The 12,348-nt window shown below is 42.7% G+C and overlaps 1 protein-coding gene across 1 annotated transcript in view; it reads left to right on the top strand.

Annotated features, from left to right (window-relative positions):
- Positions 1–12,348, top strand: part of LOC135215678 (cyclin-dependent kinase 9-like) — a 211,780-nt gene that overhangs the window by 145,327 nt on the left and 54,105 nt on the right. Inside the window, exon 5 of the mRNA XM_064250623.1 lies at positions 11,093–11,208. Within this exon, the coding sequence (XP_064106693.1) occupies positions 11,093–11,208 (116 nt within the window). The remainder of the gene's footprint in view (positions 1–11,092; positions 11,209–12,348) is intronic.

Here is a 12,348-nt window from a genome sequence, read left to right on the forward strand (position 1 = left end):
AGTAAACAAGTTACAAAGTGATTTTGTGGTTTTTTTTTAAATAATAATGATAATAACTTTACTTACAAAATTCATATGTGATAGTATTTGAAGGGGAGCACCTATGCCATAAGGCCCCATTATAAAGTAAGTCCTTATAACTTCCTTATGATTGAAGGGATTTGCTTCAAAATTTTACCACTTATTCTTCAACTAAAAAAAGAAAAATTTAGAAGAGAATTTTCTGGGCTCAGTTCGTGTCGCTTCGTGAAATAATCCTTAAGTTCATTATTTTTAGGTAAATGATACTAACATTATACCAGAGAAAAAATAAAATCAGGAGGATGTCAGAATAACTGACTCGCTCACCCTAAATAAAAAGAGAGTGTCGGTATGTAGCTTGGGCGAGTGAGACCACTACCACGAACCTCTTGTCATTTAGAATTCTCCTTCATCAAAATCCCCCTCCTGAGAGAGCTGATACACAGTCGGAGTCAGCAACTACTACTACTACGCTACCCACCACGCCGACTGCAGCGCCTCTGGTGGCCATTCTTTTCGTTAGCGAACTTGGGTAAACACGTGCCACTTTTCTTCTGTGACTTTCGTGTGATTTCCTTTGGATTACCATTCATCATGAAATTAGCAGCTATCGCCGCAGCTAAGTTAAGTACCCCGAAAGGTTTTACACTAGTTTTTTGTCAGCCAGGAGCTATTTTTACCTTTTTAGGTCCGATAATAGTCACCTGGTCTGGCACATGGCGACCTTGCCGGCTCGCCTCATGTTCGGTTAGATTCTTCGGTCCCCCATACCGTGGTATCTGTCCAGTGTATTTTTAACTTTATATGTGGGTTCTATCACGTGATACACAAGTTCCCAAATATTTATTTATTATTTTATATCGTATTATTTGGAAATCCATTGCCTGTGCCTTAGATTAGTGTTCATGCATGCATGTCCCTTTGTCTAGGTGTCTAGGCTTCTGAGTGATTACTATTTATGATGTCTCTTCTAGTCAAGCCATCTTGGCCGTTGCCCTCCGTTTTACGTGACGGCTAAGGCCAGCTCCTGAGCAGTTTGCTTGTTTTCCTTCGGGGAAATTAGCCTACTTCTCCTGGACGTCCCCTTTCTCTCTCACTCGTGATTTCCCTTTGTCTCCTTTTTACAATGTATTTATCATTTTAGGGGTTGCATGTTAAGGGCAATCAGTTTGGCCTAGGCTAGTTTTGTTGCATTATCGCCTTTTGGTCCACTCTCGCTCACGTGGTCAGCTCGACCTAGGCTATGTTTTGTTGCATTATCATCTCATGGTCTACCTGCGCTCGCGTCGAGCCACTGATCACCCTAGTCCCAGTCCCCTTCCCCTCCTCCCTCGTGGAGGGGGGGGTCTGTCCTCGCTCGCTCACGGTCGCTATAGCAACCATCCGAGCACCACTCCCCTCCTCCCCCCTTTTAGGGGGGTTACGGGAGTTATGGACTTTAGGGAGTACTGCTGGACCATCCATGTTCTCTATGAGCCTCGGGGGAGTTCCGGTGTGATGGGGGGGGGGGGGGGGGGGTTGGCCACCCCCTCTGCCTGCATCAGTCCTTCTCCGGCGTTCCTTTTGTACGGTTCCCCTTCCCCCCCTTCTCTCTCTTTCCTAGTTTTAGCTGACTCCGCCAGCTATTGAAGGGGAAGGGGAATCGGTCGGTCCTACATGCTTTCCCCATCATGTATCGTAGTCCCCATTGTCCGCGTACGGAGCGCCCGCTTGCTATCCGAGCGCCCCGGTGGTTGGCGGAGGGGTTTTACGACGGAGCTACACGCTCCAAACTATTTAATTTATTTTATTTAGTTTTAAATTATGGGTAATCCTCTCTCGTTCTCTGGCGTGTCGTACTCCTCCTTGAAACTCAACTATAGGTGTATGAAAGGTATCTGGTTTATCTAAATTCTCCTCTCCGGCGTACACCGGGGATTTCAACCAGTCTACCAGGTCCCATGGACTCTCCCACATGGATTACAAGGGAGGATTATGCCCAAAAAATTTATGCTACTCCGGCATGCAGCGGAGCATCATAAGTGGTCCTGATAGTGTATAACTTTGATACTTATGTATCTATCCACTTACAGGCTACCAACTGTCAGGAGGCCGGGTGTAATGCCGTCCTCCAGGACCCCTGCGGGCACAAGGTCTGTCGCTCGCACGCTCCCTGTGCCGTCTGCCATAAGGACTTGATCGTTTGGCACCACGAAGCCTGCTCCATCTGCTACGAGCTGGTGGAACAGTTTTCGGACGGAGTAGTAGATACCGGCGTAGGTTTTCTCTTCCTGGTATATACTATCACATAAATTTGTGTTATAATGCTATATAGTTCTAAGTTTCAAATGTTAATGATTCGTCCTTGGGGCTTCGTTGTAAGGATTACAGTGACCCTCTTTTGCAGGCTGCCGCCGTTAAGGACGCCGCGTCGGCTACCCTGAAAGCCTGGGTAGGTGGCTTCGGCAAGAACGCGCCGAAGGGGCAGCCATATATCTTGGACAAGAGTATGGCTGTCCGGATCTTCCCAGGCGGTAAGTCGACTGGGTATGTGGACCCCGCCGCGGCAGCTCCGACGATCGCCACCATCCAGCAATAGGTGGAGCAGGCCCTGATCGAAGGGGGAGGCCAGGACATCTCGGCAGACGTCGCAACGCTGGACCTCAATGTAGAGCCAATGACGGTAGGTTGAGTGAGTTATTGGTTGAGGTAGGATTGTTAGGCGCCCAAGGGCTTCCCTTGGACGCTTCTGGATCTTCTTCACCTGTCCCTTCCTCTTCTTCATTCCAAGGCTTCACGGGATCAGAGATCCCTACTAGGACGCCTACTGCCTCAGTAGTCCCCAAGGTGAAGGGGCAAAGAGAGCAGAAGACCCTGGAGAGGACATCGTCTAAGAGATGTCGTCTTCTTCATCTCTCGTAAGTCTCCGGCTCACATCCCGGAGCAGAGAAAAGCGAAGACCTCTTCTTCGCATTTGAAAGGGTCAAGAGGTAAATCCTCTAAAGAGAAGGTCCGCGCTCCCACTGAGCTAGTACCTTCCTCTTCTGCCGGAGCTCCTCCGGTGACCCCTGTCGGGGCCAGTCCTGTTGGTCCCTTCGATCCTGTTGCTTTCACGGCAGGGGTCATGCAACAGGTGGGAGACATGGTCGGATCTTTGATGAATACCAGATTCGATCAAATGTTCGCCCAGATCTCCACCTCGTTGACTCAGTCCGGCCAGTCGATTCAGAATATTTCTGATCGTCTGACGGACCAGGAGAATCGACTGGCAGGGCTGAGCCAAGCGCCTCCAGCCGCTCTCCCTGTAGCAGTCGCTGGAGTTGCCTCGTTGCCTGACTACAACACCCTTCCCGCCTTCTCTATGAGCAATCCTTGGATGGGTAGCAGTCCTTTGCTCCCTTCAAGGATGGTATGATCTCCCATCCAGGACTATGGAACTCGTCGTATCGAGGACTTCGAGTTCCATCCCGCCGGTCTACAACCGCCTTTCATGGGGATATGCCTAGGCTAACGGGAGGCCAGCTCTTGAAACAGGGAAAACAAGATCCCTAAGGAGACTGTTTTGTACAGTCGAGAGCAGGCTCAATGGGAATGGGTACGATGCCTGGAAGATTGGGATTGTACCAATACCAAACTCCAGGCATTTTTAAGAGCCCTTTTACAATCTTTGCTACGGAGGAGGAGGCACCACTCCCCTTCACAAACAAAGATAGCTGAGGTCACCATCCAAGCTGCCATGAAGGATGAACCTCTCCCTCAGCTTAGGGAATCAGACCCGACGTCCCTCTCTTTTTTTCCAGCCTTTGGGGGTTAACTCTGGGAAGACCTGCCAGCAAACCGTTTTCACTGGTAGGAAAACTCAAACCGGGAACTGTGCCCTGGATCAGTTCTGTGAGACTTTCCTAGGCTACCGGATAACCTTATCCAAGCCGAATTTGAGGCAAGGATGAGGTTAGGCAGAACTTTGAATTCCTTAGTGATGACAGAGGTTGCTGCCTTGACTTACAGTTCAGAGCCTCTATTCAACTCCTGGCAAAGTCACAAACACAGACTGTACAGTCGGACCTGTACGAGTTTGTGGTAGCGAGACGGAACTGCAGGAAACATGTCCTGCAGGAAGCTACAATTCGGCATGAGCCGAACAAGCTGCTTTCTTCGACCATCTGGGGGGCTGACCTCTTCCCAGAATCAGCTGTAAATGAAGTGCAGCATGAGATGACCAGGCTTAACCAAAGCCTTAGGGCTCACTGGGGTCTTTCCAGTAAGAGGAAACCTGAGAATCCTCCTGCTGGCGCCAAGAAACTGAAAAAGACCAAGAAGTTCCCGTCCTTCCAAAAGCAGCAGCAGCAACATTTTGTTCAGGCAGTTCCGGTCTCTCAACCCGTGCAACCGGCAGCTGCGAAGGGTCAAAACCAGCCCATCCTCCTGTTGACTCCACAAAGCCAGCCCTCGACCTCCTACGCGGTTTCCCCGGCTTTCAACCCTGTATTTGAAAGCCAAGCCTTTCAAGCCATTAACCCTTTACTGCCGACTGGACGTATTTTACGTCAACATTTTTTGTCTCTCGGGTGCCGACTGGACGTATTTTACGTCCACATAAAAAAGTTTTTTTAAAAAATTCGCGGAAAAATACTTTTAGGCCTACCAGCCGAAAACTCTTGAATCACGCACCTTGGGGGATGCTGGGAGTTCACGGATCAAGTGTTTGTTTTGTTTACATCGTTACGCAGGCGCGCAAGCGCGAATTTCTTTCTTGGCCGCACTAAAAAGTATCTGTGACACATCTCAGAAATTATTTCGTCACTTTGACATAATTTTTGTACCATTGTAAATTAGCGGTACATGAAGTATTATATGAGAAAATGTGCGCATTTTTATGTAGAATACAACAATAAAATACTCATGATAGTAGCTTTTATCAGTTTTGAGATATTTTCATATAAATAACGATAATTGCCAAAATTTCAACCTTCGGTCAACTTTGACGCTACCGAAATGGTCAAAAACGCAATTGTAAGCTAAAACTCCTTATATTTTTAGTAATATTCAATCATTTACCTTAATTTTGCAACTAATTGGAAGTCTCTAGCACAATATTTCGATTTATGGTGAATTTATGAAAAAACTTTTTCCTTACGTCCGCTGCAGTAACTCTTCCGAAAAAATCATACATGCGATTGTGGTAATGTTTGCACCATTTTAAAATTAGCCGTTATATAAAGTTTTATATATGGAAATGTGTGCAATTTCATGCACAATACAATTAAAAACAACCCATGGTTGTAGCTTTATAAGTTTTGAGATATTTTTCATATAAATAACGATAATTGCCAAAATTTCAACCTTCGGTCAAATTTGACTCTACCGAAATGGTCAAAAAACACAATTGTAAGCTAAACGCTTATATTCTAGTAATATTCAAGCATTTACCTTCATTTTGCAACAAATTGGAAGTCTCTAGCACAATATTTCGATTTATGGTGAATTTATGAAAAAAACAAAATAACTTCTTTACGTCCGCGCGGTAACTCTTCCGAAAAAATCATACGTGCGATTGTGGTAATGTTTGCACCATTTTAAATTAGCCGTTACATAAAGTTTTATATATGAAAATGTGTGCAATTTCATGCAGAATACAACAAAAAATAATTGAAGGTTGTAGCTTTTCTCATTTTTGAAATATTTGCATATAAATCACGATAAATAGGAAAAAAACCACGTTCGGATCAACTTTTACTCTACCGAAATGGTAGAAAACGCAATTGTAAGCTAAAAATCTTACAGTCTTTAGTAATATCAGTCATTTATCTTCATCTTGAAACAAATTGGAAGTCTCTAGCACAATATTTAGATTTATGGTGAATTTAAAAAAAAACTTTCCTTCCCTCCGCGCGCGGATTCTCCGCCATAAATCTCCGAAATGCGTACGTCCCATTCTCGGAATATTTGCTCCGTTTCATATTAGGCATTTCAGAGTTTTATATATGAAAATGTGCGCAATTTCATGTAGAATAAAACTAAAAAATATTTGAAGGTTGTAGCTTTTCTTATTTCCGAAATAATTGAATATAAAAAAAATATATATAAAAAAATTCGACATTTGGTCAACTTTAACTCGTCAGATATGGTCAAAAACTGCAATTGTAAGCTAATACTCTTACAGTATATTAATATTCAATCGTTTGTCTTCATTTTGAAAGAAATTGGAAGTCTCTAGGACAATATGTAGATTTATGGTGAATTTTTGAAAAAATATTTGTTTACGTCCACGCGTTACGAATTCATGCATTATTTTGTGGTAATATTTTCTCTGTGTTGCTTTTATCGTTTTACAATGTGTTATATACCAAAATGATCACAATTTAGTGTAAATTACAACGAAAAAAAAGTAACTTGTTACCTTTAACCGCTTTGCGCACAGCGCGATTTGAATACAATTATATATGAAATTTTGTTTTTGCGCTATCATATATCGTATTATTTATATATGATAATGAAAATTTTTTTCATTTCTGATGGTTGCATACTAAACTTCAGCCAATGACAAAAAAAGGAGCCAAAAATGAACTCTTAATCTTGAAAACTAAGCGCGCTGTGATTTTTTGAAAAAAATATTTTTTCCGCTTCCATGCTCACTCCGAAACACCTCCGGCACACGGGAGACAATTTTTTTTTTACCGCTTCGGCGTTTAAGGGTTAATAGGTTTGCAAGGGGAAGCAGGGCTAGGGGTGCCTTTCGTCAGAGGGGTGGCGGAAGGGCAACCAACAGTGGGAAACACTTCCGTGGAGGGCGCGGAGCACGCCCTGCACAACAACAGTGAGATCTCTCAGGTAGGAGGGAGGCTGTTCCTCTTCCGTCACAGGTGGGGGTTCAGCAATTGGGCACAGAGCATTGTGTCCAAAGGGCTGGGATGGAGTTGGATCAAAGGTCCCCCTCCATCCAAATCATTCCTTCAATTACCAACAAAGGAATTGACAGATTATGCGAAAGAGCTCCTTCAGAAAGGGGTAGTGTCAAGAGCCAAGCAGTTAAAGTTTCAAGGACGCTTATTCAGCGTGCCAAAGAAAGGCTCATCAAAAAGAAGAATAATCTTAGACTTGTCCCGTCTAAACTTATTCATTCGTTGCGACAAGTTCAAAATGCTGACTATCTCACAGGTGCGGACTTTACGTCCCCGTGGGGCCGTCACCACCTCTATCGATCTTACAGACGCATACTATCATATCCCAGTCGCGAGACACTTCCGCCCATACCTAGGCTTCAGGTTGGGAGACCAGGCATTCTCTTTCAAAGTAATGCCCTTCGGGCTGAACGTAGCCCCCAGGGTATTCACGAAAATAGTGGAAGCAGTAGTACAACAACTGCGATCACAAGGGATAATGGTAGTAGCGTACCTCAACGATTGGCTGATTTGGGCGACAACCGTCGAGGAATGCCTCAGAGCCACAGACAAAGTAATCCAGTTTCTGGAACATCTAGGGTTCCAAATAAACAGGACAAAGTCCAGACTCACGCCGGAGTCTCATTTTCAATGGCTCAGCATTCAATGGGACTTGACCTCCCACACTCTGTCAATTCCATTGGTCAAAAGGAAAGAAATAGCCAAGTCAGTAAGGCAATTCCTCAAGTGCAAACGAGCGTCAAGGAGAAACCAGGAAAGGATCCTAGGTTCACTCCAGTTTGCGTCGGTAACAGATGTTCTGTTAAAAGCGAAACTGAAAGACATAAATCGAGTTTGGCGCTCAAGAGCAAATGTCAAATCTCGAGACAAGTTGTCAGTAATCCCGCAGATTCTTCGCAATCGTCAAGAACCTGTCCAAATCAGTTCCTCTTCAGTTTCCCCCTCCGGCGTTGGTTATCCACACAGACGCCTCTCTAAGCGGGTGGGGAGGATATTCCCAGTTCAAGAAGGTTCAAGGAACGTGGTCATCTCAGTTCTGCCAGCTTCACATAAATGTATTGGAAGCCATGGCAGTATTTCTCACTCTGAAGAGGCTTCTACCAGCAAAGAACTCTCATATAAAGCTGGTCTTGGACAGCGCAGTAGTAGTGCACTGCATCAACAGGGGAGGATCCAAATCAAAACATGTGAACCATGTCATGATAGCCATTTTCTCTCTAGCAACCAAGTACAAATGGCATCTATCATCCACCCATTTAGCGGGAGTAAGGAACGTGATAGCGGACGCTCTGTCTCGATCAGTTCCTCTAGAATCAAAGTGGTCCCTGGACAAGAACTCATTCCAGTGGATACGCCGGAGTGTTCCGGGTCTCCAAGTAGATCTATTCGCATCTCAAGCGAACCACAAGCTCCCTTGCTATGTGGCCCCCAACCTGGACCCTCTGGCCTATGCCATAGACGCCATGTCCATAGATTGGAACAGTGGGAGAAGATATACATCTTTCCTCCAGTGAATCTTCTATTGAAAGTCCTGAACAAACTCGGGACAAGTAGCTCTAGTAGCCCCGAACTGGCCCAAGAGCAACTGGTATCCTCTGCTTCTGGAATTGGGTCTCCGACCTCGACGGATCCCCAATCCCAAACTATCTCAGTCAGTACAAATGAGGACTGTGTTCGCTTCCTCAGGAATTCTCAAAAGCCTAACTTTATGGACTTCATGAAGTTTGCGGCTAAAAGAGATGCAAATATTGATCCTCAGAATATTCTTTTCTTAGAATCAGATAAGAGAGAATCAACTTTGAGACAGTACGATGCTGCTGTTAAGAAGTTAGCAACTTTCCTGAAGGAAACAAACACCAGAACCATGACAGTCAACCTGGCTATATCCTTTTTCAGATCTTTATTCGAAAAAGGATTAGCAGCTAGTACTATCACCACTAATAAGTCAGCTTTAAAGAAAATCTTTCAGTTTGGTTTTAAAATAGACTTAACAGACTCCTACTTTACGTCTATTCCTAAAGCCTGTGCTAGGCTGAGACCTTCTGAAAGGCCTAGTTCAGTTTCATGGTTCTTGAATGACGTTCTCAAGCTGGCTTCAGACACTGACAACATTTCTTGTACATATATAATGCTACTGAGGAAAACTCTATTCTTATTAAGTTTGGCCTCAGCCAGAATATCAGAACTGTCGGCCCTTTCCAGAGATGCTGGACATGTAGAATTCCTCCCCTCAGGAGAAGTCTTACTGTCTCCAGATCGTAGTTTTTTGGCAAAGAATGAGGACCCCTTAATGAGGTGGGCCCCTTGGAAGGTCATCCCTCTTCCACAAGACCCTTTTCTTTGTCCGGTGACGACCTTACGAGCCTTTCTGTCTAGGACATCCTCTAGAAGATTCTCAGGCCTCCTCTTCTTGAGGGAAAAAGGTGGTACTATTTCAATAAAGGGAATTAGGCAACAAATCCTTTACTTTATTAAACAAGCAAATCCTGACTCATTCCCCAAAGCCCATGACATCAGGGCAGTAGCCACCTCCATTAATTATTTCCAGCATATGAACTTTGATGACTTAAAGACGTATACAGGCTGGAAATCACCGACAGTTTTTAAGCGTCATTATTTAAAGTCCTTGGAATCTTTAAAATTTCCGGCAGTGGCAGCGGGAAACATAGTTTCCCCTGACACTGCTCAGTAGTCGTAGTCGAAGATCCAGATCTCCTTTCTACCTGCCTCAACTAACAATGCACCTAACCCTACTGTTATGCTCTTTTGGTCCTTCAGCCTTAGCTGCTTAGAAGGCTACATATAGTGGTGTGTCCCTTATTTTTTTGCTAGGGGCACCCACAACTATATTGTATATATAAAGCTTTTGTAACTGATCGGTGTTGCTCCCCTTATTTTTATGCTAGGGAAGCACACCAACATGTAATTGAGATGCTGTTTGTAATTTTCATACATAAGTTTCAGTGAGGCTTCTTCCTTTATGTACTATTTTATTGAACCTCACTTGCATTAGATAAGTTATTATAAGTTAGTTTAAGTATAATTTTAAGGTTAACTGTATATAATTTTTTCATTAGTGTAAGTTAACTTTATTTTATGATAACTTGTAAGCTCTCAATCAGATTATATTTACTCTTTTTACTTCCTTTTTTTTATTGAGACCTTTCTCTTTTTATTTTTCCAATCTTGTGCTAATTCTCTGGTACTATTTCACGAAGCGACACAAACTGAGCCCAGAAAAGGGATTTTGACGAAGGAAAAATCTATTTCTGGGCAAGGGTTCGTGTCGCCCAGTGAAATCCCCCCCGTTCCCCGCCCTGCAGCCCAAGATTGGCATCTAACTACAAGGATGGCCACCAGAGGCGCTGCAGTCGGCGTGGTGGGTAGCGTAGTAGTAGTAGTTGCTGACTCCGACTGTGTATCAGCTCTCTCAGGAGGGGGATTTTGATGAAGGAGAATTCTAAGTGACAAGAGGTTCGTGGTAGTGGTCTCACTCGCCCCAGCTACATACCGACACCCTCTTTTTATTTAGGGTGAGCGGGTCAGTTATTCTGACATCCTCCTGATTTTATTTTTTCTCTGGTATAATGTTAGTATCATTTACCTAGAAATAATGAACTTAAGGATTATTTCACTGGGCGACACGAACCCTTGCCCAGAAATAGATTTTTCCTTCGTTAAAATCCCTTATTTCATGATATTCGTGTATAGTCTGAGCTTTATTTTAAGTAGGTAACACTAGGTTAGGCTTGTTGTGCCTGTATCGATTTTGGTAGATACCATTGATAGTGTACATTATATTTGAGTTAGCTTTTCACTAATCAAACGGGCCTAGAAGCCAAAGTTCATTAGGTTAAATGCAAGTCTATACTACATTGAATCAGGCTACCATCCTTATGGCATATCTAAGAATTCATCACTATATCTTATAATTAACAACTACGTACTTACTACTGCATGTAAGACACTGGTACTAACAGCAGCAAGTACACATAATTTGATATTCTTTTATTTTGGATGTTATGTTGATGGTTTTGAAATGGAAGATATTCCTTTGTTTTCCATTATTGAAAAATAATGGATTTTAATAATATTGTGTGTAAAAGGGAATGCAGGTATATACAAAAAGGTCGGAAAATCTACTAATTAATGGTATAAAGATGATGTAGTTTTCTTGGATTTCATTTCAGATACTTCATCGAGATATGAAGGCTGCTAATGTTTTGATCACAAAGACTGGAACATTGAAGTTGGCCGATTTTGGCCTCGCAAGAGCATTTTCACAAAGGAATGGTCAGCCTAATAGGTATGCTACTTTGGTTAATGATTATCTTAAGCTTCAGGAGATGCATGAAATAATGAAGAAGGTGTAAATTTTGATTATCTGTGGTTGTGTTTTTTGTTCCTAATGGTGATACCCCAAGTCATTCAGATAAAGGCATCCTGATCCTTTAACCCTTCATTGCCCCCACAAACTTTCTTTGCTCAAAAAATTATTGTTTTAGTTTTTAGACCAAAATGGACCAGACAATAGTTATATATCATTTATCTCACAGTTCAATTCAATTTTTTTAAATAAATCATGTATGTTTTCATCATGTTGGTTGCCAAGGAAGGGAAATTAGTCGATCAATGCATTAATAGATGTATTTCATATTTGTTACACTGAATGTACTAGCATTCATTTTCTTACTAGGAGTCAAAATTAGCTTGGCAGAACAAGCGTAAATACAACATTTTATTTTTATGTGACAGCTTAAAATGAAAAACACAATCTATCTAATAACAAAAGCAACCCACTTTTATAATGCAAGCAAACATAAAATGGGAGTTTTCAGATCCCTTTTTGGTTTTGCAGTTGAAGGAGACATCTGTTCCTTTCATTTAGACACAAATTAACATTACATTTGATAACTTTATATTTTTGTGCCCTTACATCAAAGTCACTAGCATTGCAAGGGAGGATATTTTGTGTCTGTGGGAAGTGATCTACTTTGTCAAGTCTCACATCTGTCTTGCGGTTTGACTTGGCTGATCTTTTGGAGTTGTTTCTTGAGCAGATCATCTGATTTCTTATTTGGAGATTGATGTCCTATTCTAGGTGTACATTCTCTACCCCTTCGATTGCGTGACTGAGACAAAGGCGTCCTGAAGGTCAGTAGGAAATGCCTTTTCTCCAGTGAAATATCTTTAACCTTGAAATCTCTTTGATAGGTCAACCAAGACTGATTGGTAGTCATATCAGTCATGGGATTCTGATCAATGATAGAAGACAATCAGCCAGATCAACATGCTTTTCTTGTAAAATTTTACTATTATGTTTGACTGCAGAATCTCTGCAACTTGCATACTTATGCCATAATTGAGTGCAGTGTGAACTGGTTGACTTTCAGCAGAGGTGGAGATCATGGTCACACCTTTATTATCAAACCATTTGACCTATGTC

The sequence above is a fragment of the Macrobrachium nipponense genome, chromosome 5, assembly GCF_015104395.2.
Source record: "Macrobrachium nipponense isolate FS-2020 chromosome 5, ASM1510439v2, whole genome shotgun sequence".
Classification (NCBI taxonomy): domain Eukaryota; kingdom Metazoa; phylum Arthropoda; class Malacostraca; order Decapoda; family Palaemonidae; genus Macrobrachium; species Macrobrachium nipponense.